The sequence below is a fragment of the Rattus rattus genome, chromosome 8 (assembly GCF_011064425.1).
Source record: "Rattus rattus isolate New Zealand chromosome 8, Rrattus_CSIRO_v1, whole genome shotgun sequence".
Classification (NCBI taxonomy): domain Eukaryota; kingdom Metazoa; phylum Chordata; class Mammalia; order Rodentia; family Muridae; genus Rattus; species Rattus rattus.
In genome coordinates, this window is record NC_046161.1 from 48,542,027 (window position 1) to 48,569,350 (window position 27,324).

Sequence of the window (27,324 nt, forward strand, 5' to 3'; positions counted from 1 at the left end):
ACTTTTTTGATTTCTAAAATATAATACCACCAAAAAATAAAGACCTTGGTAAGAGAGAACATAATTTAGGAAGCACTCAGTGAATCACTGTTACAACAGACACAGATACTAACTTGCACTGCCAGATGCACTTCCAATCATTTAAAACAGGGGGGACTTTATTATCAACTTCTTCCTCCTCTTCTATAATGTCACTTCCTGGGGGAGCCCACAGCTGAATCGAATCGGTCGCTGTCAGCAATCTGTTATCTGAAAGTTAAAAGTGTTCTGGTGAATGACCCAGGCTTATGTAAGAATAGAAATGCACGCGGTTTCTGTTAGGTCTATAAACTAGTACGTTCTGTTAGGTCTATAAACTAGTAGTTTTGAAAACATACAATGCCAGCTATGAAAAACACAGGGACTCAATTCAAGAGAAATCCCCTAGATGAAAAGCAAGAAAAAGAACCTAAGCAAGAATTGTTATTAGGGACGACTTGAGGGAAAACAAAAAACCCACTGCTCAGGGACTCATCTGGCAAGCAAGTCTGAGAAGCGCTGAAGTGGAGTTGCATCTCACATGCCAAGACATGGTCAAAACTAAAAGTGAGTTTCCTACAGGGAATACAGAACAACCCTCTCTAATTGTTAACATAAACGGGTACCAGCTATGTGTCATTACAGGTTTCTAATCTTTGCAAATTAAAGACAGTAATTTCCTGAAATACACCATAACAAAATAAAAATGTTCCACCCCTGTCTTATTTATCATTTTGTAGCTAAAATAATGTTAACTTAAAAAAAAAAAAACACTGGTTCTTGAAATAAAACAGTAGAAGGCAAAGACTAAAAAGCAGAGGGGAGAAAATTAAGTTCTGTGCAAAGCAATGGATATGAAAGAGAAAAACCTGTATTCACTCATCAACAAAAATACATTTGTAACTTTTTATCATCAAAGATTATGACATTTTAATTATACATTCAAATCAAATGCTCACATCAAATTATTCACTTTAATAACTTTTAAGTATAGCTACTAAATACCTTGAGGGTCCCATGCTAAGTTGAATGTCACGGAACTCAAAAAAAACTGCCCAGTTTTAAGCCACTGACACTTGAGTTGCTGAAACATGGAGAGAGAGGGAAAAAAAGATGTTTTTAAAATACCTCCAAATTCCACCATTTTTTCACTTTCTTCAACGTAAAACAAACTTACAAAGATTCAAATATTAAATTACTATTTTAAAATGACTTCAATGGGCCCACTTACAGGTCACACGGCCATAGGGTCTAGTCTCAAGTAGTCCCAGCTAGCCTGGAACACGCTATGTAGCACAGAAATGACCTAGAGCCCCTGACCCTGCTCCCCTTCCCCAGTGCTGTTACGTGCATCTACTAGCATGACCAGTGTATCTGCTTGTTGGTAGGACTGGGGTTGGGAGGGTGTGAGTAAGGAGTTTCAGTTTGGTTTTTTTTCTTTTTGTTTGCCTTTTTGTCTCTGGGGTTTGAGGTGGGGTCTAGCCATGCTGGCCAGTCCTGGTTGTGGTGATCCTCCAGCTTCTGCCTCCAAGCTGGACTACTGCTCTAACCTTTTACCTTCAGCTCATGCCATGCCTATTATAAAATCTTATTAGAGCTGGAGAAGGCTCAGCAGTTATGAGCACTTGCTGTTCCCCAGAAAACCCAAGTCCTGTTCCTAACACCTAGTTCAGGAGCCTTACAACCACCTGTAACTTTAGCTACAAGGGATCTGACACTCACACTCTCTTCTGGCCTGCGCTCACACGCACACGCACGCGCACGCGCACGCGCACACACACACACACACACACACACACACACACACCCACCCCAGAGACAGAGATATAGAAAGACAGAGACAAACACAGAGACAGAGACAAACACAGAGACAGAGACAGAGAGACAAGAGAATAAAAATAAATCATTTTGAAACTTTTATTAATGCACAGAAATGGACTCAATATCTAAACTAAACTAGATAGAACTCCCAAGAAGAAGATAGATTTTAAATATATATGCAATTCACAAATGTGATGTTATATTTGAGTAATTTCTATCTAATCCTTTCATTCTACAAGATAATTAAAGTTTAAAAGCCAAATGTTTTTGGCATGGGATATAGTATTCTAAATAAATAAAAGTACCTATTTGTTTATAAAAAAACAAAAACAAAAAATACAGTACAACACAGTCACATCACACATGTGACATATAGAGTCAGAGGTTGTGAGCCTCTGTGTAGATCTCAACACAACAAATGGCAATTAGCAATACTGTAGAAACTTGGATTTCTACAAAGCCTTTACTAAATTTCACAGATATTCCTATCCACTGTTTGTACTGCTTCCTAAGAAGCTCTCTACCGCTACTGTAGGTAGAGTCTATGGAAACAAGAAAACATTCAAACGTTAACCAAAACTAATAATAATAATAATAATAATAATAATAATAATAATAATAATAATAATAAATGAGGTTAACCAGATTCTTAGAATATTCTACTGCCCGTGAATACTTACACTGTTTCTCTTATGAGAATTTATGCCTAGGGGCTCAAAAATACACACCGCATTCCCATATGAAGCTGCAACCTAAAAGAGAATGAACATGATGTTAGTGCTTAGAAACGAGTGAAATAGAAATGGCCTTCTCCATACAAACGTCTAAACTAATTTCACACAACCCAATTTCAATATATCTCTATGGTTTACTTCTATAAATAAACCTTGCAGTATTGTAAATTTAACAACCTCTGCTACCAAAAACTTCAATAGTCTTGTTTTAAAGTTACAAAGGAGACAAGATCTCAGGTACCCTGGGATAGCCTCGAACATGATATGTATCTAAGGCTAGCCACAAACTCCTAATCTTCCTGCCTCTAATCCTATTGGGATTACAAGTATGCACCTCAACGTCTATTTTAAAAAATTACATTTTCTAGAAGACTTTATTTTGGGACCAGGAAGATAACTGAGTAAAGGTACTTGCCACCAAGTCTAATAATGTGAGTCCAATCTCCAGAACTTACATAGTAGAAGAGAATTGACTTTCCTAAGCTATCCTCTGACCACTACAACACACAAACACACACACACACACACACAGACACACACACACACACAGTAAATTAACAGATGCAATTTTCAAATTTTTAATATTTTTAATATATAGATAACTTTAGTAACAAAAATTTATCTTAGCAGTACATCTCTTTATTAGCAATGTTTATAATCCAGTGGAAAAATATAAAAATTGTGAGAAGTTTTAAAAAATAGATCAAGCAATAACAGATTTTAAGACTATGTCACAAAAATGGCTGTAATTATACCATCGAACAGAAAACACCAATTGGGAAGTCACCTTGAAGGAGGAACAGAAATAACAAAGAGGGAAATCGCTGAACTATGCAGAGCACCCAGATGGAGCAGCTGCTGTGAGTCTCCACTGAAGGGGTCTGCGAGGGCCAGAACTACTCTGCTCCAGATCATACCTGATAAGAAGGACCGCAAGTCCCTCCACTCCAAGAGGCTACCAGAGCCCAAATCTAACAATTCCTGGAAATTGTTCCCAATTCATCATCCTCTTGAGGAAGAAAGAATCAGCATCAGGAAACCGACCAAAGCCCTCCCTTCTAACACCATTTACTCTGATAATCCACAAAACTAACCTTCCAAACAAGGCTACGGATCCACAGTAGGGCAGAGGGCTACTTCAAATGCCCAGCTAATATGAACTCACAAATGTGACAGCTACCATCACAGGAACCGAGGATAAAGGATTAAAATACAAGAACGTGGCAGAAAAGATGTGATACTTTAACTGTCTGTCCCCAGGGGAGGAGACTAGAAACAGGCTTTATCTGATTATGAACACAAACATCTTCCATACTTAACGATCGTTCTGTTTCTGAGATAAAGTCTTACAGTGTTGCCCACGCTGACCCTAGATTAGCAAATTCAAACAATCCTCTAGTCTCAGCCAGCTTTATTGTATATATTTTTTTAAATCCTTACTCCCATAAAATGTATTAATTGTGATTACCATGAATTTTAAGTAATTTATAAAAATTGGTTAGCAATTTTTATCATTCAACCCTAGGCAAGCTTGAAGCTACCTTGCTTGGCTAGAGAGAAGATTGACACACACAAAAAAAATAATGAAAGAAAGATGGTCCTCAGTGTTCTCTAAATTAAACACAAGCAATACTTATGGGAAAATACATAAAGTCATAAAAGCAAGTAGAGAATGTAGTGTTTCAAGTGTGTTGCTACCATGCAACCGTGCTTTTATACAACTATTGAGCCTGATACAAACAGCTGAATAAGGCAGGAGAGATGGAATGATAAAGTAATTAAATTCATTATTCAGTATAAATTTGCATGATTACCATGGAGATCCTAATTTAACATATCTTTGATAGACTTTTATCCAGTAAAGAACAACCTCTAAAAAAACCAAGAATGTTTAAATACTCTAATTACCCACCATAGTTTTAAAACTACTTTTTATAATCTTGTAGTGACATACAACTGTCATATAATATTGCTCTTACTGAATTCATAGAATATATATCAATTATACTATATTAGTATTCACTTTATATTGTTTGAAAAATGAAAGAGGAAAAAAGAAAATCTGAGAAAGAAGACTTTAGATGAAGCTTTAACTATTACAAAATAAATCCTCAGTAAAGTTGGAATAAATTCTTAAATATTCACTCAACAAACTTTCACTAAATTAACAAGTATACAAAGCACCTATGTGACACGTATTGTATTAGACCCAGTTCCCTGACCTTCCTGTTAAGCATCCACTATTACTGAAGAGGAAGGGTCAGGTCTACTGGTCTCACTCATGGCAGATGCTCAACAAGAAGCTCACCTTGTGTCCCAGAGTAAAGACCAGCCTGCATGCTACAGTGAGACTTCAGCTCAAAAACAAACAATGCTGCAATTGGAATTTGGAGGAAACTGATTCCTCTTCCCTTAAAGGCTTAAAGGTTACAGAATTAACAGAGTAACAGTGGCCTAAGACTGGGAGGCCTATGGACATCTCGACATAGTCTATCCAGTGGGAGAACAATTTTCACATCATTGGCATTATAGCACATCACAACTCACATACAAATATTCTAAGAGTTAAGAACATTTAAGTGACAGTTAATTAAGTGACTGAATCTCTTACTCTTCCATGTTGGTTGGAGCACTCCACACAGCTGACTTGGATGTTTCCATGCTTAGCACCAGGGATGATCTGCACACATTCAAAGTCGCTCGCCAGAATAACAATATCACAGCCTGATCCATATGCCTAAAAAGGAAAAGGTTTGTGACACTGTAAGAAATACAATTTTGAATTATTATTACATCTTACTTTATTTTGGATTCCGTTACCAATATAAAGATATGCCTTGACATATCTTACAAAATAGTTAATACACAAATAAGAACATAAAATATCATATCAAAAAACCACGCCTTTGGGGCTGGAGAGATGGCTCAGTGGTTAAGAGCACCCGACTGCTCTTCCAGAGGTCCTGAGTTCAATTCCCAGCAACCACATGGTGGCTCACAACCATCTGTAAAGAGATCCGATTCCCTCTTCCGGTGTATCAGAAGACAGCTACAGTGTACTTATATATAATAAATGAATAAATAAATCTTTTTAAAAAAAAACCACGCCTTTAATCCCTTTAACACACTCAGGAGGCAGAGGCAAGTGGATCTCTATGAGATCAAGGCTAGCCTGGTCTACGGAGCAAGTTCTAGAATAGCCAGGAACACTCAGAAAAACCCCGTCTCAAGAACAAACAAAAAGATCATATCAAAAAATAAACCAATGGCATTCCATGCATCATCATTCAAAAGCTGCTTTCAACAGGCAGAAGTTCTTCTAGCTTTTATAGACAAAACTTCACACTCCTCTCACTGTTCAGTCCCTGACGTTTAGTCCTCACCGTTTCCATACACTACATTTACAGACAACCCCAGATTACCCCATTCAGGATCAACAATTCAGTCACATATGCAAAATTCCTTTGGTCATAAGGATTGGGGCACAGCCATCATGAGGGTGGAGATTGGTTTCTGTCTACCATTCAGGACCACATATGAACTAGAAACTGATCAACAAATCTGAGTGAGCTGAAATCATGTAACTATTTTCTCTGATCACATGAGCACTAAGCAAAGAGAAAATTCCCAAATTTCAGAAAATTTAGAAAATTTAATATACTAAATTACATCCCTGACAAAGGAAACTCAAAAATATCAGGTATTCCATATAAGGAAGACAACATTTTAACATGTGCATGTGCATGTATGTTAAGTGTGTATGTGTAGGGGGCAGGCAACTGAAGCAACTGTATGCACAGAAGTTTATTATCTTTTAATTTTTATAGCAGCAAAATAAAAATTGTTAATAAACTAAGTTTTCACCCAAGAAGCAGACAGGACAGCTAATAAAAACCAAGTAAGTTCAAGTTAGTCAGTCGGGCAGAAAGGGTCAAGTATAAGGAAAACAAGAAAAGAATTATTAAAAGTTGAATCTTTGAAAACATTCAAAGGGAAGCCTATTTTTCTAATTCTGCAATGGTTCTCAAACCTGGCTGCATTGAACTTACTTAAGAAAATTGTTTAACAATACACCCCAAACTTATTAAATCAGAAGTTTCTTGTATAAAAGAACATGGGTTGATACAGAAGAATGACTACAAGTTCAAGGCCAGTATGAACTACACAGTGTCAAATGAAACCATTTCTAAATCCAAAACTAAAATAACAACAACAAACTAGGCATGGTGGAAAGAACTTGTGATCTCAATCTTAGGGGAGGTAAGACAGGCAACATAACAATTTGTGGTTACAAAAAAATAAAAATATCTATCAAAGATGCTGAGAAAGGTAGCATAGCCTCTCTGCTGATAATTTCCAGCTAGCAACATAATGGATATAGACACCTTCCAGAAGGAAACTGGGAGAATCTATCTCAAAAAAAAAAAAAAAAAAAAAAAGAGGCAGGAAGGTGAAAGGTAAATAGTAAATACAGAAGAAGGGAGAAGGGTAAAAGAACATAAGGATGTCTGAAAAGTCATCAAGGGTCATAAAGAGAAACCCATTCAAACATAATCCTATGAATAAACACACATACATAATTTGAATAAGCTTGTCTTATCTGGGCTGACAATGCTCCCTCCTAAAACTAATGACCATCTAGCAAAACCCTAAACACCAGACAGGAAAAGGGTCAGGGCTATCCAAGAGACAGTTAAAACATATAGCCTATAGTTATGGCCCTCGGTTCTCCCCTAAAGGCCGAAGGTAAATTTCCCTATTGCTGTCTTTAGAAACAGGATCCAGAGACCCCTGAGCCAGACATGACTGTCTCCTCCCTGAGAGCTAGCTTTCATGGTACCAGAGGACACTGGGCAAGCTTCCAAAGAAGGAAAGAAACTAATAGTCCTACCCAGCTATAAACATCTGTAACCCAAAACAATGACCAGCATGGTAGCATACCCCTAGGAGTGTGGTAGCAGCACATTCATCTTGGCAGTAATCAACACCAATCCAACTGGACTTAAGACCTACCCAACAAGAAGGAAATGCCTGGTACTGGAAACTGAGACTAGTGAAGTCATGGACCTGGGAGAACCCTCAACCAGCTAACCAGCATACTCCCTGACTACACTATAAACATTTGTCCTGACACCCACAGGTAAGTGTGGTCATCAGCACTCCTCAAAGAAACCTCTCTGCAACCAGTGAAGACAATTACAGAAAACCACGGCCAATCAAAATGCAGGGTTGTGAATCCCAGTCCTGAATCTATGATACATCTATAAAGCAATTCCAAAAGCTACAGCCCAGGGAGCATTGCAGAAGAGGGGGCGAAAGGATTTAGGAGCCAGAGGATCAGGGAGTTTGCTGTGAGACTGTATCTCTCCTAGTCATGTCGGAAGCTACATCTGGGAAGCCTCACCAACATGATTACCTAGGCATAAGCTGAACAAAGACAACACCTACAGACATGCCAAAGAGCACATAGGGAAGTCCACGAGTCCTTAACCCGAGGCAAAGAGCTACAGGAAATGAAGAAATGCTGAGAGGAAATACTATTGCTCCCAGTCAGCACTTCTTAGCTACCTGTAAGTTCTTTGCTGGGAGGGCACATCGATTGGTTACCCAATTCCAAGTGGTCCGCCCCGAACTCATAGACATACAACTAACATACAGCCCAAGGTTATATTAAGAATATACATATACATATGCATGTATGTGTGGGACAAGTGGAACCGTGTTACCAAACAAAAACTGGGAAGGTTGAGCAGATTCAAAAACCCCAGCAATTCTGGGTAGGAGTTTCATCTATTCCCAGTTCCTGTCCTGGGGCGCGTGACCCCACATGAGAATCCTGACAACATAGCACAGAGTTCTTCCTGCTAATGAGGTATCTATATGGGCCCTGAGGGTTTAGCCAATCAACCTTCTTCCCCAGACATTCCTTCCTGCAAAAGGTATTTGATCTCTGGTTCACCCAGAGTAAGTGGTATGCATCTATTCTTCACTATGAGTAGAATAAACAGTTTGGACAAGCAAGGACTGTCTCTCTCATCAAGAAGCTCAGTTGGGGGAGGCCTTTGTTATGCCCAAGCTGGAGTTCCCCCTCTCCCCAGGCTCTTACAGGCAGGCGCAGGCCCCCCTCTATTCCAGACTCCTTGCAGCAACAGAGTACCCGGAAGTTAGGGAACCCCAGCTTCAACCCCGGTTTCTTGATCGATCAGGCTGGGGTCCCCATGTTAGGCTGAGTTCCGCCAACCCCAAGCGGATGTGGGCATTCCACCAGCGGCACCAGGCACCACCGTGGCTGGGAGGATGGAATGTAGCCTAGCACCTGCATTCCACCTGCCCAAGCCGAGCGAGCACGTTCACACGCCTACATGCATGGAGCACGCTCACACGCCTACATGCATGGAGCACGTTCACACGCCTACATGCATGGAGCACGTTCACACTCCTACATGCATGGAGCACGCTCACACACCTACATGCATGGAGCACGCTCACACACCTACATGCATGGAGCACGCTCACACGCTTACATGCATGGAGCATGTTCACACACCTACATGCATGCAATAACAATGAAAAAAGCCATGAATCAGAACAAGCGCAGGGGCATAGAGGAAGGTTTGGAGGGAGGAAAGGAAAGGGGAAAGTAATGTAATTATGTTATAATCTCAAAAAGAAAGAAGACACCCTACCCTGTCCTTCATTCCACCATCTAACTAAAATCCTAACTCCTTAGAATATTCTCAGACTTAAAAATTAGCTGGATGTTTGTGGCACATGATTGTAAATCCCATTACTCAGAAGGCAGAGAAAAGAACACATAAATTTAAATCAGAAAAGTATGACAACTCATTACCTTTGATCAGCTTCCCACATAACTAAGGAGCAATCACTTAGTTATAAACAGGCCTTCATGAAACGTCTGTGTATAAGGGTAACTCAAATCAATCTTCTTCAACATAAATAGGATTCTAATGGACATAATTATGAAACTTATTTTCATTTAACTAACACATCTTAAAGAACTTTCCATTCTATCTCTGAAAGAAATACGTCACTTTTTATAATTTTTTTAGATTATAATTACATCATTTCCTCTTACCTTTCCTTACGCCTATGTACCCTTCCTTGTTCTCATTCAAATTCATTAGCTATTTTCCTTAATTATTGTTATATACATATATGTATACATGTGTGTATATATTTCCAAGTATATAAATGTTTGTAAATACTTGTAAATATATAAATACAGCCCATTCTGTCCATATAATGTTACCTGTGTATGTTTTCAGGGTTAACCACTTAGTTCTACACAGCCAATTGCTGTCTCCTCCTGGGGACACTATCTCTCCTCTTAGCACCCCTTAACTGCCTGTAGCTCTCTCTACGTGGGGTTAAGGCCTCCTGAACTCTCTCCTTCCACATCACTATGTCAATGAGTTTCACCCTCAGTCAACCTTCCTACTAGGTGCATTCTATGCCATTTTATAGTTTTGCCATAATTAATCTGTTTCCTATATTTTGCTACTGCAAATATTAGTAAGAATCTAAATGACTGTCACGTGGCATATTCCTTCTGTGGTAAGGAGAGTGAAGAAAAGTATCTAGGGGTGAAAAAGGCCCAGCAGTTAAAAACCATTTGTTTTTCTAGCCATAATGACTGCAAAAGCCCCAAATTCAGCTTCCAGCATCCACAGGGGCTCACAACTAACTGTAATCCCAGCTCTAGGGGATCCATCACCTCTGGACTTCTGAGTACCTGCACTCACAAGCACCCACGCATGTATACACACCCTTCCCCCACTCCACCTTTCATACGTGCACAAGTACACACACACATATACACTCATACACCCACATACACACACAATTAAAAACAGTAACAGCCACCAGGTGTGGTGGCACATGCCTTTAACCCCAGCACTCAGGAAGCAGAGGCAGCCTTATCTACAGGCCAAACAAATCCCAGGCCAGCCAGAGCTACATAGTGAGACCCAGTCTCCAAAACCTTAAAGGTTCTTTCCACGTTCCTAAAAACATACTTCACTTCCAATGTATAAGTGAATCGCTCCAATGGCTGAATGTCCACTCAAGAATGCTAACTGGGCAAAACAGACTTATAAAATCAGAAAAAAAATTATCCTAAGTCAAAAATGAGGGAAGCAGTGCAGCAAATTATGTCATGTGTGGCACCTATAACCCTTCACTTCAGGAAAAATGAGGAATGCAAAAGTAACAGAATACTTGAAAATAGCAGGACAGAAAAACTTGAGATCTGTAAAGACAAAAACCTACTGCCAGAAAAAGATAGGTTAGGACGTTTTAAAGAAAATCTATTTTTGATTAAGTAGTAATAAAAAAAAATTAAAAAAAAAAAAAACCACCTTTCTTAGGTCTGAGGCATAGCTCAGTGACAGAGCGTGTGCTTTCCATGAACTGGGCTCCACCCCAGGACCTTCCTCCTCTAAAGAAATGCTTTCTTTCATAGTCTTTTTAAAAATACTTCAGTTTTACAATTTTGAACAGGTCAAAAACTATCCAATTTTATATTAATAACAAAATACATGGAAATACTCGGTGTAAGTACTGAGTTACGCATGTAAGCCAAGCACTGTGGCATAAATCTACAGTCTCAGCAGCGAGAGGCCAAGGCAGAGACTGCTAGCCTGGCCTGTACAGTGAGTCTTAAGCCAGCTAGAGCTACAGACTAAGATTCTTGTCTAAAATAAAAAAAAATAAAGGAAAAAAACAGAAAAAAAAGAAAAACTAAATTTAAAAAGATAAATAATTTAAAAAAACCTCACAGCCCAAGCTAAGAATACATCTATATTTCTGACAAAGAAAACATGTTTACTACTGCTAGTAATAGCTGAAGGAAACATGAGAGCTTGAAAAGCAAATAAGTAATAATTAATTAATTTGTTCTAATTAAGCATTACAAAACCGGCTGTCTCCGGCTTGTCTGCATTCTCACTAAAAGGAGGGACAGTAGAAAATAAAATGTAAATAACTACTTTGCATGTCAGCGCTAAGAATAAGCTATTCAAAGTACTAATTATGAAAAATGCTAAAGTAAATCACAGTAAAATGAGTAAAATAGAAGCCCCAGGGACTGGTCAGCATATATAAAAATTAGATGTTATCTTTTAGGCTCAAATTTGTTCTCTTGAAGAGTGCCTGTCCTGCAAAATAACAAAGTACCTCGGGGTAGAAGGCTACAGAGAAAGGCCAGAGAGAAGAGGAAAAGGAAGTCCGGGAAGGAAACATGATCAATGCATGACCTATGGATGGATGGAAATGTCAGTGACTATACACTAATAATTCTCATTTTAAAAATGAGTGACCAAAACATTTAGTTAAAAGAAAAACTCAAAAAAATAAAATGGCTACTTCAAAAAAAATGGAATGAATAATTTTTTCAGATATAAAACTATTATTGGAAAAATGTGACCAAAAAGCTTTTCTCTCAATTTCTTTGTCTTGTTTTTGTTTTTATTTTATGTGTTCTGCCTACATATATGTCTGTCTATGTATCACGAGTACCTGGTGGCTGAGGAGGCCAGAAGAGGTCATCAGAACCCATAGAATGAGAATTACAGATGGTTGTGAGCACCAGGTAGATGCTAGAATTAAACCCAGGTCCGCTGGAAGAGCAGCCAGTGTTCCCAATTGCCAGCTCTCCACCCCCAATCTCCTGTTTGTTTTTTAGACAGTTTCACTAGATAAACCGGGCCACCTTAAACAGCAGATCCTCCTGCCTCAGCTGTGAGTACAGGCATGTACTATACTTGCCTTAATTTTGCTTTTACTGTATGTGTCTCGTCCTGAGCAAAGAAAAGTAAAGCTAAAAGAAAGATTAAAGATATTCAGAACAGAGTTGTAAGGAAAACGTGAAACTGTGGCAGGGAATGAAAACCCAAAGATAGCCTGGAAGAAAGAAAGTAGAGTGATGATACAGTTCCTGACGCACTCTTCCATGATCCCTTAAACTGAACTATGGAGCTAAAGAGATTAGGGCTTTTGAGCACACTCCTGTAATCCCAGGACTCAGACAGAAATGGGAGAACTACCCCAGGTTCAAAGCCAACCTGGTTATACACTGGGTTTCAGGCCAGTCAGGGTAACATCAAGAAAGCCTGCCTCAAAAACAAAAACAAAACAAACAAACAAAACACCGATATTGTGGTAGGCACGCTTGTTACCCCAGTATTAGAGAACTAGAGATGCAGATGCTAAGACAGGAGACTCACCACTGAGTACCACACAGGCCACAGGCCTCAACAACAGAGCAAGAAAAGGCCAGACAGGGCTACAAAGTGAGACTCTGTGGGCACCCCTGAAGGAGTGGGTGGGACGGGTTTCTAGTCAACAGTGTGCCCACCTCTCTCATCAGCGTCATTGCAGAGAGTCTGCAATGAATAAGCAGCAAGATGAGTGTTGGTCCCCACAGCTTCTGAGCCTGCGTTCTCAGCCTTAGCTGGGATACCAGGGTCTAACAAGAGAATGGTTGTACATTCTTCATCTCCATTTGTATCATATCCATTTACTGGGCAACCTTTCCTTAATAGCGATCTGAGGCACTCCCCAAAAAAGCCCACACATGCCTAACAACTACAGAAATGAAGAAACAGCTGAGTTCCCATGTCTGCTTTCACATTCTATTGTGATGATTTAACTGACATCACAGATTCTGGATGGAAATGAGTAAATATTTTAATAGCCTTTCCTAATGGTTTTTTATCTTCTTTATATTTTATGTCCCTATGTGTATGGAGTGTGTGTCTGCCACTGCCTGTATAAAGATCAAAGAGCAACTTGTGAGAGTGAGTCTGCCTTCACCATGGGGTTCCAAGAAAGGAAACTCTGGTGGTTGGGCTCCCCAGCAAATGCCTTGAGCCCCAGAGCCAACTCACTGGTCCTGAATATTACTCTGTGACTGTTGCCTATGTAGACAAGACTGACCTCTGCCTCCCCACTGCTAGGACTGCATGTGCTACCATGCCCAGCTAATAAACGGCAGTATCTTAAAAGCGAGATGTAGATAAGAAAATATCAGTCAACTTGTTTGTCCAAGTGTTAGAATTATAGACATACATCACCATATTCTGAAGTCATCAGAAAAATTTTCATTATCACTGTGGAAATGACCTCCTACATGGATAAAGATGGACTAAGAAACAGAAAGTCATAGCTATGGTTACAATTTTATTAAAATAAAGAAATGCCAATCGATCACAGGTAGGGAAACACATTGGTAGAACCTGGAAAATGTGGACTTCCAAGGTTCTCCCTCCTCAGAGTTACTCTTAGCACACTTCTTCCTCCACAACATATGTGAGGTGTTTTTGCCAAGAAACATGCACTTATGACTAAAAGCCTAGGGCTTACACTACCCTTTTGCCCATGCTCAAACAGTCACAATAATCCTAGCATCCTAGAAAGGAAACAGAAGTTTATAAATTATAAATCATATTGTTCTAACAAACAATCTAGACAGAATGTTGAGTAAGATTCAGGACCCTGGGCATTCAGACTGAATTTACCAATAGCAAGACTATTCCAGTACACAGATTCCGAGAGGCTAGTCAAGCCAAAGGTTATCTATGGTGATTGCCTTTTCTGTGTACTGTCACGCTGGAATCCATGTATCTTTTTCAAACCTTGAAGAGCTGTTGCCTTGCCCATCTAACTTTATGTTGATATGTCAGCTTGTGAAGAGCTTCTAAATATTAACCTACTTTAATACATAATATCAAAATACTTTATACTTCCAGGCATGGAAGCATACATCTGTAATTCTGTCATTAAGAAAGCAGAGGTGGGAGGATCACTGTGAGTTCTAGGCCAGCCAAAAGACTTGTATACTTTTATGCACCATGGATCTCAAAAGAAAAGTCTTTATGCTGGGAAACTCTGATGTTCATTACACTAGTCCAGTTTCCAATTTTCTAACTATAGCTTGATCTTTTAAATATCTGAATAGCTTTGGTTTATCAAGTGGTCTTCCAAATAAAAATGGAATTCTGTGAAGCAAAGGGTTTTAGCAGAGCCCCTAATTAGAACATGTCCTTCAGTACACACTTTACATGCATGTGCACATCATGTGAAAAAGCTCTACATGGTGATACAATTCATTAGCCTTGATAGTGAGCCCAGCTGTCTGTCTGCTTTACTTTTCACTCTCACAGAGACTCACTAAGTTCCCCAGGCTAGTAGCCTTGAATGCACTATGCAGCCTAGGTTGCCCTGAAGTTATGGTCCTCCTGCCTTAGCTTCCCAAGTAGCTATACAGCTTGGTACAACCAGAACCAGTAATTATTTCGTTCTTGGATTACGGCTACTGTATAAACTACATGTTTGTAAACTGAGTAAACCAAGCTTTGCATGTGCTGGTTCTTTGAGTTTGGGTTTGTTGTTTTCATCTCGTTGAGGGTAGGGCAATGCCTGTGTCTTTACAAGTGTCACCCACTTGCCAAACACCTCAGATTACCCAAAGTCACAGAAGAGAAACGTCACTATGATTTAGTATAACTTACTATTAGATCTGGGAAGAATCAATATTTAGAGGATGGGAAGAAAATGCATCTATTTGAAGAAAAAGAAAGGAGGAGGAAAAGGAGGAAGGGCAGGAAGAAGAGGAGCAGGAAGAGGAGGAAGGGCAGGAAGGGCAGGAAGAGGAGGAGCAGGAAGAGGAGGAAGGGCAGGAAGAGGAGAAGCAGGAAGAGGAAGAGCAGGAAGAGGAGGAAGAGCAGGAAGAGGAGGAGCTGCTGCTGCTGTTTCTCCTCCTGCTCCTGCTTTTGCTCCTCCTCCACCCCATCTATGGCATTATCATTTGTCCTTTAAGTCACCTCAGCAAATTGCCATATTCACTGAGTGTCAGATTCTATGCAGAAAGCCCTTTACAACACTGACTACTCTGTCAGGAGAAGGCTAACTGTCAGGTGTGTAGGATTAGGGACGTTGGAGGATCCTAAGCACTCAGACAAGAAGGAGATCAGAAGTACAGGAAACTGGTCTGACATGTATACATACATCAACTCCTAGGATTACAATGAGCATCTCTAAAAGAAAAAAAGGAGCCATACAACCTGTAGAAGTTGTACTTGTTCCTTAGTAGCAGACTTACAAATTAACAGTATAAATTAAAGAGTTCCAGATCAAAACTCTTACACAAATGAATTCCACAAACTCTAAATTTGGAAACCCTAAAATTTATACTAAAACCATAGAAACTTGCTTTAAAAAAAAATAAAAAAAGACATGGAACTGTAGACATGGCTCAGCCATTAAAAGCACTGACTACTCTTCCACAAGACCTAGATTCAATTCCCAGTACCCACATGGTGGCTCCCATGAGTGAGTAAAAGATGAATTGAGTCATCTCTAACTTATCAGATCCAAGGGGTCCAACACCCCTGTTAACCTCCTTCGGTACTGAGTATGCACGTGGCTCAGAAACATACGTGCAGGCAAACACTCACGTGTATAAAATAATCTTTTAATTAAGAATGGGCAAATAATGCTTTACTTTCTATCATCTGAAGAAATTCAGTTGGCCAAGCATGACTTGTTTACTATTGTTGTTAACCAACATTCTGTGCTCCTTCTTGTGATCAAATACCAAGAATGTGATTTGTTATAAATCAGTGATTCGCAACCTTCCTAAACTGAGATCCTTTAATACAGTTTCTTGTATTGTGTTACCCCACCATAAAATTATTTTCATTGCTACTTCATAACTGTAATTTTGCTACTGTTATGAGTTGTGTGAATATCTACATGCAAAATGTCTGATATGCAATCCCTGTATGAGGGTTAACCTCTAAAGGGATTTTGATCCACAAGTTGAAAACCACTGTTCTAAATTTTCCCAAGAACGGCTTGTGGAACACAGCTGTAGTCCAGCATGTGGAGGCTGAAACAGGAGAACTGCCTGTTGAAGAACAGCCTGAGCAACAATGCAGCAGGAAGAAGGGGAGTGCGGATGAAATGGTTCTGCAGGTTGAGGCACGGACCACCAAGTCTGATGCATGGTAAAAAGGGATAACCAACTCCTACAAGTTGCCCTTTGACCTCCACATGCATGACATTGCACATGCATGTCTACATACTTACACACACATGCACACACACACACACACACACACACACTTAATAAATTAAGTAATGTAGTATTTTTAATAAGAAGAGGAGGGAGCTCCGTGGCAGTTGTGAACCTACTACTTCATAAATCTCTGAAAGGGCGTTTTATGAAGCCTGAAATGAAGCTTCCACACTATGGGGTCTCATGAGATAAGGCAACCATCAACTAAGACCCAGAACTTTACCACAACCATTTTATAGTGCTGGCCCATCTTTATTCTGGCCCCAAAAAATATCTAAAGAAATTCACTAAACACACAGAGAGCACCTACTTCAAGAACTTCTGTTTACAGATGAAAAATATAAAAATGACTAGGTGAATTTTATCAAGATCATACAAGTAATTACACACTGAACTCCCACTGTAGAGGAAGGCATTCAGAAGCGCATCAGAGTTTCTGAGAAACTGCTCATCTTTCCTCCATCAGCACAAAAGCTAATTAACAATCTACACAGGGCACAGGGTGGTGATACACTCCATATATTCCAGCACCCAGGAGGCGGAGGCAAGGGGATTTCTGTGACTTAGAGGCCAGCCTGGTCTACATACATATCGAGAGCTACATAGTCAACCCTGTCTTTAAAAAAATAAAAAAAAAAAAAAGCAACCCACTCACAATCTACACAAGGCCTTAGGAAGGACTTAGAATTCATACTCCCATACCAGTGACAATAAATGTAAGACCACAATGTTTGAAATACTACCTATCAACCCAAACAAAATGTTACATCCCAAAACCAAGTGGGCCAGTTTCTCTTGGAATAGAAATCCCTTCTAAATCTCTGACTTGTCTTCCCCATCACACTAAGCATAGGTAGTCAACAGATACATGAGGTGTCATACCTATTAATAACCAGCTAGTTCAGGAGCATTTTTCTATACAGCTCTCTGATAGATACTCCCTCCAAAAGTAACCTCTCATTTCTCCTGAGACCTCACAAGAAGTGCCTGGTCAGCTGTGGTTAATAAATTTAACACTTCTAGATTTCTAAGTTCTACACTTCTCTGGTTGTCTCCCTTGAGTCAGGGCTATGTCCTTTGGGATTTTTTAATCTCCACAGACTCTAGCCACCTATGTATTCAACAAACATGTACTAAATGTATAAACAGGTTAATCATTATTCTGTTATTATTGATTATTATTTTCTTAAAACAAAAAGCCCTTACTTCTCTAAATATTAAGTTATTAAATTTGCCATAATTCTAAACTAAAATATTACTGTACAATAGAAATAACATTATCTTCTCATTTTTTTTGTATTTTAAGTTATTTTTTTATATGTATTGGTGTTTTGGCTATACGTATACATGCCTGTGAACCATATGTATGCCTGGTGCTGGCAGAGGATAGAAGACATCAAGCCCCCTGGGACTATAGTTATAGACACACACACACACACACACACACACACACACACACACACACACTCAAAGAGAGAGGGGGAGGGAGAGAGCACCGCCATGTAAAGGCTAGAATTGAACCTGGGTCTTCTGAAGGAACAGTCGGCTCTTAACTGGTAAGCAATCTCTCCAGCCCCTACCTTCTAATTCTTAAAGGAACAGTTTTTCATTCAGACCAACCTATTAGTGGTATATTAATTAAAATTTTTTTAATTGCAGGCCAATCATGGTGGCACATGTCTGTAATCACAGTACTCCAAAGGCAGAGGTAAGAGATCAAACTCAAATTCAGTCTAAGCTAGCAAGCAAGACCCTATCTCAGGAAAACAACAACGAAAGGCTATGAATATCGTTGTAAATCATATTTTTCAACATTCAGGGCATTTGCTACTTAATGAAGCCCTGTGGCTGATAAGAAAAAAATTCCTCCATGAAGAGAACATGCTTACCCATCAGCTTTTGTATTACTCCATTCTTGGCTTTTGCTGCTCTTGCTTTTGGAGAGCTTTAGTTCCTATCTTCCCAAACTGCGTACAGTCTCATCTATCCACCTGTTTGTACTCGTGTCGTCTTGTTTAATCCACCAATCTTTTATAAACTCCCTCAGAAAGAAAATGACTAATTCTGTAAACTTGGATCAAAGTGTTAAACTCAGGTGAAGCTGAGATAACATCAACTGCCCTCACAGACCTAAAACTACACACAGGACTCTCCAAGGACAGACAGTGGATTTTAAAACTATATTAATAGTCATGTATTATCAATATTTTAATAGAGAGACAATTTTTAAAAAATAATAAACAATATATTAGAACCCTATCTCTAATTTTAAAAGCCTCAGACCATTCACTCATCTGAAGAGTATTTAAAGGCAACATACACACAATAAAGCTCAGACACAGAAGAGCATATTGGACTGCCCAGGATCTAACTTTCTTCAGAAGAGCTATTTCTAAAACTCAGATGTTTTACACACACACACACACACACACACACACACACACACACACACACACACAAACCAATAAAACAGTGATCCTTTAAAGAATGATATACAAAAATGTCATTTTAAAATACAAAAATTACAAAGTCACAGTTGAATGCTGAGAGAATTAAGAGCTGCTGTCAAGTGACAGGCAGGACACAAATGGAAACCATCGCACCTCACACATCACCTATGAAATGACATGCCCCTGGGAACACACACCACAAACTTCACCACCATGTCCATACATCCATACAGCATAAGCTGGGACATCAGGACATCACCGAGCAGCAGCTCACAGCCAGCCAACCAAACCCCCAGTGCATGCAGTGAAATACACAGTGCACTGTTTTTTCATTATTACAATGTCACAGCATTGAAAAACTTAGAACAATTTTAATCTTTTTTTTTTCAGTTTATAGATTCCAAGTAAATTATCTACTCTATTTTGAAAAGGTCCCACAGACACCAGGCAACACATCAACTAAGAGCTATTGGCTAGTTGCAAAGCAGATATTCCTTCTATACCAAGAGGAAAGCACACACTCGCAGGCACGCACCCACTCACTCACGCATGCACCCATGCATGCACCCAGGAACACGCATGTGTGCACACACAGTACAGAGCAGTCTGTTAAGAAGAAAACTTCAGAAAAGGACCACCAAACGAATAGTCATAAGATTCATTCCAGCCATGCCTAGCAGTCCTTTAGTCACCTGATCCAGAACTGAAGACTTTCTTATCAAACATAAATTATAAAATCAACTGGCATACTCTATGTAAAGAGAATTTATTTTCTGTAATTTTATCTTTACTATATACAGTTTTTGAGGTATTTCTTAGTTGATTCTGGAATGCTTGAAAACAGATAATTATCGTATCTTTAAGAAAATATGTTTTCATAGTACCCAGAAGATCATTTTTAGTTCACAGCACGATAACTGGAGCATGGCATTCATAATTAAGATAATGAAATGAAGCATGTGCAAATAGACTTGTATTTGCACTTGCCAGAGGGTCAAAATAACAACAGTCACAGTCAACATTCTAAACCAAATAAATTTTCAAGCTGTAGTTGAGAAAATAATAAGCCAGGCTGTCCCGATGAGCATGTAGTCTGCAGGGTGCCTGAGACAGCTCAGCGGTCAAGGGCAGAGGACTTGAAGTCTGACTGACCAGCACCCATGCCAGGCGGCTCACAACCCCTTATAACTTCATCTCCAGGGACCTGACCCCTCCAGCCTCTAAGGGCACCTGTACTCACCTGCACAGACCCACACACTAACATACACGCATACACATAATTTAAAACAAAATAAAATTTAAAATATAGGCTTCCGTAAGAGCACTATGTCACAGAGGGGCCAATGTGAGCAGCAGTGTCAAACAAAGTGAAAGACAGCAGGATATCTGACGATGACTCCTTAATGTGGCTACCAGGAACAACTATCTATTCCCAGGGGAGGGGCATGATGGAATAGTACTCAACGAAAACACCCGAGCAGCTATGACAAGAAAGGTTGCGCTGGGATGAGTGTAAGGAATCCCATTTGGAAGTTTTCACACTAACACAAGGTTCTCCAACCAGATGTTGACTACAGACATCATCAAAGGGGTGAATCTGGAAGACATTACACAATCAGACTTGGTGACAGAATAAATTCAAGTGGGAACTATGGCCACAGACGGCCTGTGGCACAGCCACACCTGCAAAACACGACAGTTCTTACGGTGGCCTTTCCAGGCAGAAACTACTTTAACTCTGTAACCCAGCTTTGCAGGGAACTAAGAACATTATTTTTGGGTGTTGGTTCATTTATTTTAAGCATAGATTCACAGATTCTCTACCACCTAAGTACTAGATTACAGGTGTGTGTGTCACCACGCCCAGCTAATGCTTCACTTTTAGATGGACCCGGTAAATACCATCATCCCTCCAGGGGAAATATCCATAACCAAAAGTCCACATTTACTTCTCTTTTTTTTTCACATTTACTTCTTGAAGGAAGCCCACTCTTGTGGTCCTCAGGGACTTCCTCCTCTACCTACTAAAAGACACAAAAGTATTTTTTTCTCTATTCCCCAAACAGTCTCCATACACTTAAAAGACCAAGCTCCAGTCTATGCTAATATTACTGGGTTGTTTGTTTGTTTGTTTGTTTTTTAAACAATTTTCATTGTGGGGGAGGGGCAAACATGAATACCACAGTAAGCATATGGAGGTCAGAGTGCAACCTGACATGAATCTGTTCTCTCCTTCCACCATGTGAACCATAAGGCAATTCAATTCAAGACTCTTGGTTTGGTAGCAAGCACCTCTACCCAGCAAGCCGTCTCACAGGGCCCTATACTGATGCTGTCAAGTCACATGTGTAGCAAACACAGCACCACTGATAGCGATAGAACACTATGTCAAACAACCCTGTTTTTAAAGGATTCTTTCAAAACCAGAACAAAGCTGAGCCGACTACATTTAAAAATTTATAAGGCCAAGAAGCAACCCTGTTGGGTTTTCTTTAATGAATCAGAAAACATTAAAAACAGATAAAGTGTTCCAGAACGCAGCGCTACATAATGATTCTGCAGTTTTGCTCTAATTTTTTTCCCTGCAGTTTCAAAAACATGCTGCTGTAAAGTAGACATCAAATCAAATGGCTTTTGTTGTCTAAAAAGCATATTGCTAAGCAACGTCTGATTTTATTAAGCATGATTATCAAGATGTACTTAATAGAGGTCTCACTAATACAATTCCTTCTGAGGACCAGGTATATATTTAATATTAAAAACTTATTGGTCTGGTGAGTCTTAAAAAATAAGCCCTAGGAGACCTTGATTTTAACAACCTACTCTCAAAAAAAGATTGATGAATCCCACCCATCTGATTGAGAAACAGTCTATGTCGTGTAGGTAGGTGCTAGTTTCCAAAACGTTATGTTTACATACATCTTTATCACACGCCCAAGGAAAGTCATAAAATGTGCCATTGCTTCGGGGTTAAAAAAAGGAAAAAACTACCTTGCAAAGATTAAGCTATTACCTGAAAGGATTATCAAAACGGAACCTTGAGCTAGATAGGCCACTCATGAAAAGGTGACTTCCATTCTAACTCTTTCTGGGAGAAGGCAGATTTTTCTATTCCCTTGTGCCAAGATTCTACCTTGGGAGATACAGAGGGCGCGTTTTAAAGCCGCAGGCTGGTCGGGGAGCCAGGGAGCAGCACCGCCTCCATACCCTGAAACCAAGACCGTTTGCTGCCAGCCAGGAGCAGGTGGAAACCGCCCCGGGCTTTGGCCGCTGCCACCACCTCCAGGCACCGCAGACCCCGGGGCTACCCTGAACCTTCCATCCCTGCCACCCGCGCACTCACCGGGCGGACGAGGGCGGTGATTCCCTATCCTCACCCCCCGCCCCTGCCCAAGCCCAGAGCCGAGGGGGCGTGGGTGGGCCCGTCGCTCGCGGCCCTACGGGAGGCCCCAGTTCTGCTCACCGTGAAGGGGACGTCCCCGACGCTGCCCACCGAATAGCAGTTGTCTCCAGGGTTGACAGCCCCGGTGAGGACCTGATGCAGATGCATCTCGGGATTCCGGCTGGTCCGAGCTCTGCACCAGAGGAGGACGAGCCCGGCGCCGGCGCCCGGCCGCAGCCGCTTCCTGTGCGTTCTTGGGACTCAGCGCCCCGCTCGCCTGTCGCCTGCCAGCCGCCGCCCGGCCATAAGAGGCTCTGGCCGCCGCAGCCCGACCGCCGCTCGGCTGCGGAAATGCCCGGATGCTCCCACGGCCTGCCGCACCGGCGCACAGTGCGGGCGCAGGGACGCGGCGCGTGCGAGGCGGGGGCGGCGCCGGGGAGCGCGCAAGAGGGGCGCGTGTGAGGCCGTCACGCCGCGCGCCTGGGAGAGGCCGGCGCGCTCCCGGCGCGGGGCCGCGACACGGAGGGAAAAGAACGCGCTCACACTCGCAGTCGCGCTCTCGGCGCCGCGCGTGCGCGTGCGCGCGCCACAGTCTCCAGGACAACTGCGCGCGCCGCGTCGCGCGGACCCTCTGTGCCGATTGCGCGCGCAGACGTGCGGGAGTTCCCTCGGAGCCCGGGGCCCAGACCTCCAGGGGCGGGGCAAGGGGGCCGGCCTGTTTTGCTAAGTGTTTAAGCGTCTCTCAGGACAGTGCGTGCTGGTCAGCACCGCTGACCTCAGGGGAAGGACACTAACATCACTGGGCAATCCCATGATCTTATGGTCCTTCTGTCTGCTTTAAAGTATCCGGCATCTTACAGCCTTTAAGGGAAGCTGAACTCCCCTGACAGCAAATTGTTTTGCTCACACTTTTTCTCACGCGTCCCCCTAGAGACCGGTAATCCCTCTATCTAGACGTGTTTTCCCCGGGGTGTGATGTCATGAAGTCGCAGAATCGCCTGCTTTTCCAGGCTGTCTGCTAAACTGAAATCAGATCCCTGTCCCCGGTCAATTCTTTGCGATTTTTAGCTCAGGTTGTAGAGAAGAAACCGCGACATGGAACAAGGGTTATTGAGGAAAATTTTAAACCCAACAAGCACAATGTTGACAACAGATAATAAAAATCGATCAAGTCACAATATGTTAATAGGGGACTGGAAGGATCCCTCTAAGCATAGAGTAAGGAGTCCCTTAATCCAATTTTGACAGGCTAGGAGCAACTAGAAGTGCAGCATTACAATAGAGAAATTAGGGAGAGTTAGAAAGTAAAATGGCTGGGGAAGACACTCCGTTTAATGCTTGAGGCAGGTGGTACTGTATATCAGTTAGGAAAAAGATATGATGGTTAAGAAATAAACGTGCCCAAGGGTGTGTGTCTGTGGGCTTGCCAAACACTGAATCCACTGAGAAGCCTAGATGTTGTTCTGCCTATCCTGAGGCTATCAGGTACTTCCGAGCTGAAATTTATAGTCAGAGCTGCTTCAGAAAGGTGACTGTGCAGCGCATCAGAGCGTTAAGCCGAGGGTGGGAAGAATAGAGGCAGATTTGGCTTGTTCACTGTTCCAGGGAAAGCAGCAGAAGTAATGAACTAATTCCCAACGACCTCAGGCATATTCCTTTTCATCTATAGTGGCATAAACCCCCAGGCTAAAATCTCGGAGTCACTCCCTGCCTCCACCCATCTGTTTCTCTGCCAGGTTCACAATCCATGCCCCTCCCCAGCTCCCCAGCCCTCTTCCCTCTTCTGCCCTTCACAGCTTCTCACTTAACTACCCTGTTGCCTCCCATGTGCTGTCTTCAGCACATTCGCTCTCCAAACCGTTCAAAGAAACATTTTTCTGTTTGATTTGGGATGTGCTGGTTAAGCCCAGCCAGGACCGGCTAGGTAAGCACTCTGTCACTCAGCTACCGCCACCAGCCCAGAGAAACGGTTTGAATCTGCAGTTGCTCCATTCCCTGGGGGTTAAAGTCCACATTCCTCAGCTGGTCTGACAATCCTTTCACTCTGGTTTTGCCTAATCTTCCTGGTTTATCTCAGGCTGTTCTATTAACCACTAGTGTCCAGCCTGCTGAATCAATGCCCTCTCCAGAGGGTTTTTTCTTTTTCATGCTTCCTTGACGTTACTCATGCTATATGTACTCTCTGGAATGCCTTCCTCCAGTTGTTGACCCGGGAAACCATATTGTAACTCTTAAATCACCTTGACTATCTCCAAATACCTTGAGGCTTCCTCCTTTGTGACACGCATAACACACGCACACCACAATAATATGTTTGTTTATGCTATGTGTTTTATTACTAGACTCCAAGTTAAGGTCAGTATTTAATTTTCCCTAGTACTAGAATTGTAATACTTTATTAACCTATAAGAGTAAAAGATAAATGACAGCATCCAGTCAGGCATGGTAACATATACCAGTAATTCCCAGAATTACAGAGCCTGAGGCAGTCACACTGCTTTAAATTCAAAGCTAGCCTGGGCTACATAGTAAATTCAAGGCCAACATAAAATACACACCCAGATCCTGTCTCAAGAAAAAAAATTCTCATACTAAATTGGTTGTAATTTCTATCTTTTTATTTCTATCTTTTGACACTATGTGCAATTTACTGAATTCTGGGAAATCATTGACTGTCTATTTACTGATAGACAGCTGACCATGAATAAAAGATAGAAAGCTATGTCACTAAAAAGAAACACATTTAAGATATGACAGCAAAACAAAAGCTATCATAACCAATGAAGTTCTATGTTGTGCATGATAAACATGAAAATAAATACTAGAGTTGTTCCTTTGTTTAGCAACTTCTATTGCGCATGCAGGCATAGCATATATCTGTAAAAACGGTATAAAGTGGTTAAATATAATAAATTAAAATAAATTTCTGTATAAGAAGGTTTAACTCCTATAGATAAAGATTTCCTGCCAGGCAGAGATGATTCATGCCTTTAATCCCAGCACTTGGAAGCAAAAGAACGTGGATCCCTGTGCGTTCGAAGCCAACCTGGTCTACAGAGAAAGGGCTACACAGAGGAACCCTGTCTCGGGGGGGGGGGGTCAGTAGAAACTAGGAAAAAAAATAGCAGAATAACAATTTGAAGCAATTCTAACACTATATTCATAAGCAGAGGCACGTGTTTTATTAAATGTGAAGTAATAAAAGAAAAATGGAAAGTGTGTTATAGAAGCCAGTTATGGGAAGAACAAATATTTAGCAAGAAGGAAGCAATGTCAGAAAGAGTCCTAGCTAGGTGTGTCAGCTCGCTCCTACAACTCAGCACTCAAGAATCGAGGCCAACGGATCACCTTGTGAGATCTTATCTCCAATAAAGCAAACAATCTCAGTCTCCACACTCACAGCCGAAAGAAATAGCATTTAAAAGCCTAGAAGTCTGAACCCATGCTTCCGGGATAGCTCAGCCAGTAAAGAGCTTGGAGGATTTGAGTAAAATCCCTAGAATGCAGTTTAAAAAGGAAGAGGGGAAAAAAAAAACCAGGTGTAGTGGTACATGCTTGTCATTCCAGCACTGGGGAAGACTCAGAGCTGGGCAGAGATCCCTGGAAATCACTGTCAGGCCAGTGAGAGCCCCTGTTCAGAAAAAAGAAAAGAAAAAGAAAAAGAAAACAAGATAGCAGGTTCCTAAGGAAAAACATTCAAGGTGGACTTCTAGACAGACTGACAGACAGACAGACAGACACACACACACACACACACACACACAACACACACACACACAACACACACACACAACACACACAACACACACACACACACACACAACAAACACACACACACACAAAACACACACACAACACACACACAACACAACACACACCACACACACAACACACACAACACACACAACACACACACAACACACACACACACACACACACACACACACACACACACACACACACACACACACACACACACACACACACACACACACACACACACACACACACACACACACACACACACACACACACACACACACACACACACACACACACACACACACACACACACACACACACACACACACACACACACACGATCCCATTGTTAACACTAGATTGTGGATGAACCTTCGCCGACCGCGTTAGGAAGCTGAGGCAAACCCACTATCAGACAAACCATCCAAAGACTGACTGAAGCGTTGCTGAGTTCTCATCACTTAAGTATCTCACAGCTGGGTCTTGCCTTGTAGCATTCCATGACGTGTGAAACTACTCACAGGACTGTGAGAGCTCTTCCTTGTTCTCACTGCATCAACCCAAAAATCTAAAGCTGGCTTCCTTTCCTTCCTCGGGACTCCTTAAATGACCGTATCTCAGGATTGCAGAAAGGCAGGTTAAATCCCCCAGATTGCCACCGATCCTCACATTGTCCAGTCTGGACTCCCCTAAATTCACTCTCGGCTAATAGTGTCTTTGGAAGCCCACTATTTCTTCTTCATCCATCTGCTCTTCTGCATGGACCTAAATATAAAGAAGGTTCTTCTTTCTGATTTGGAAATGGCTGTCTGGCCTGGAACTTTTGAGGTAAGCCAGGCAGGCCTCAAACTGACAGAGATATACCTGAGCTGAGATTAAAGCTCCTTTAAATTAACAAAGCATGCGGCTCAAGAGATGGATCTGTGGTTTAGAGCTCTGGCCGCTCTTCCAGACGACTTGGTTATCCAATGACACCCTCTTCTGGCTTCTGGGAATGCTTGTGGCACATACATGCAAACAAAACATTCATACAAGTAAAATAAACACTTAAAAAATACA

General features: G+C 41.2%; 1 protein-coding gene across 4 annotated transcripts in view; it reads right to left on the reverse strand.

The window, feature by feature from the left end:
- The window catches only part of Dmxl2 (Dmx like 2), a 142,746-nt gene extending 119,852 nt beyond the window's left edge, over positions 1-22,894 (reverse strand). For all 4 annotated transcript variants that reach the window (XM_032910107.1, XM_032910105.1, XM_032910106.1 and 1 more), the window contains exons 1-5: positions 22,585-22,894; positions 5,185-5,310; positions 2,520-2,591; positions 1,024-1,102; positions 114-249 (exon numbers count right to left, since the gene is read on the reverse strand). In XM_032910107.1, the coding sequence (XP_032765998.1) occupies positions 114-249; positions 1,024-1,102; positions 2,520-2,591; positions 5,185-5,310; positions 22,585-22,671 (500 nt within the window). In that variant the 5' untranslated portion in view covers positions 22,672-22,894. The remainder of the gene's footprint in view (positions 1-113; positions 250-1,023; positions 1,103-2,519; positions 2,592-5,184; positions 5,311-22,584) is intronic.
- Positions 22,895-27,324: the final 4,430 nt, after the last annotated feature.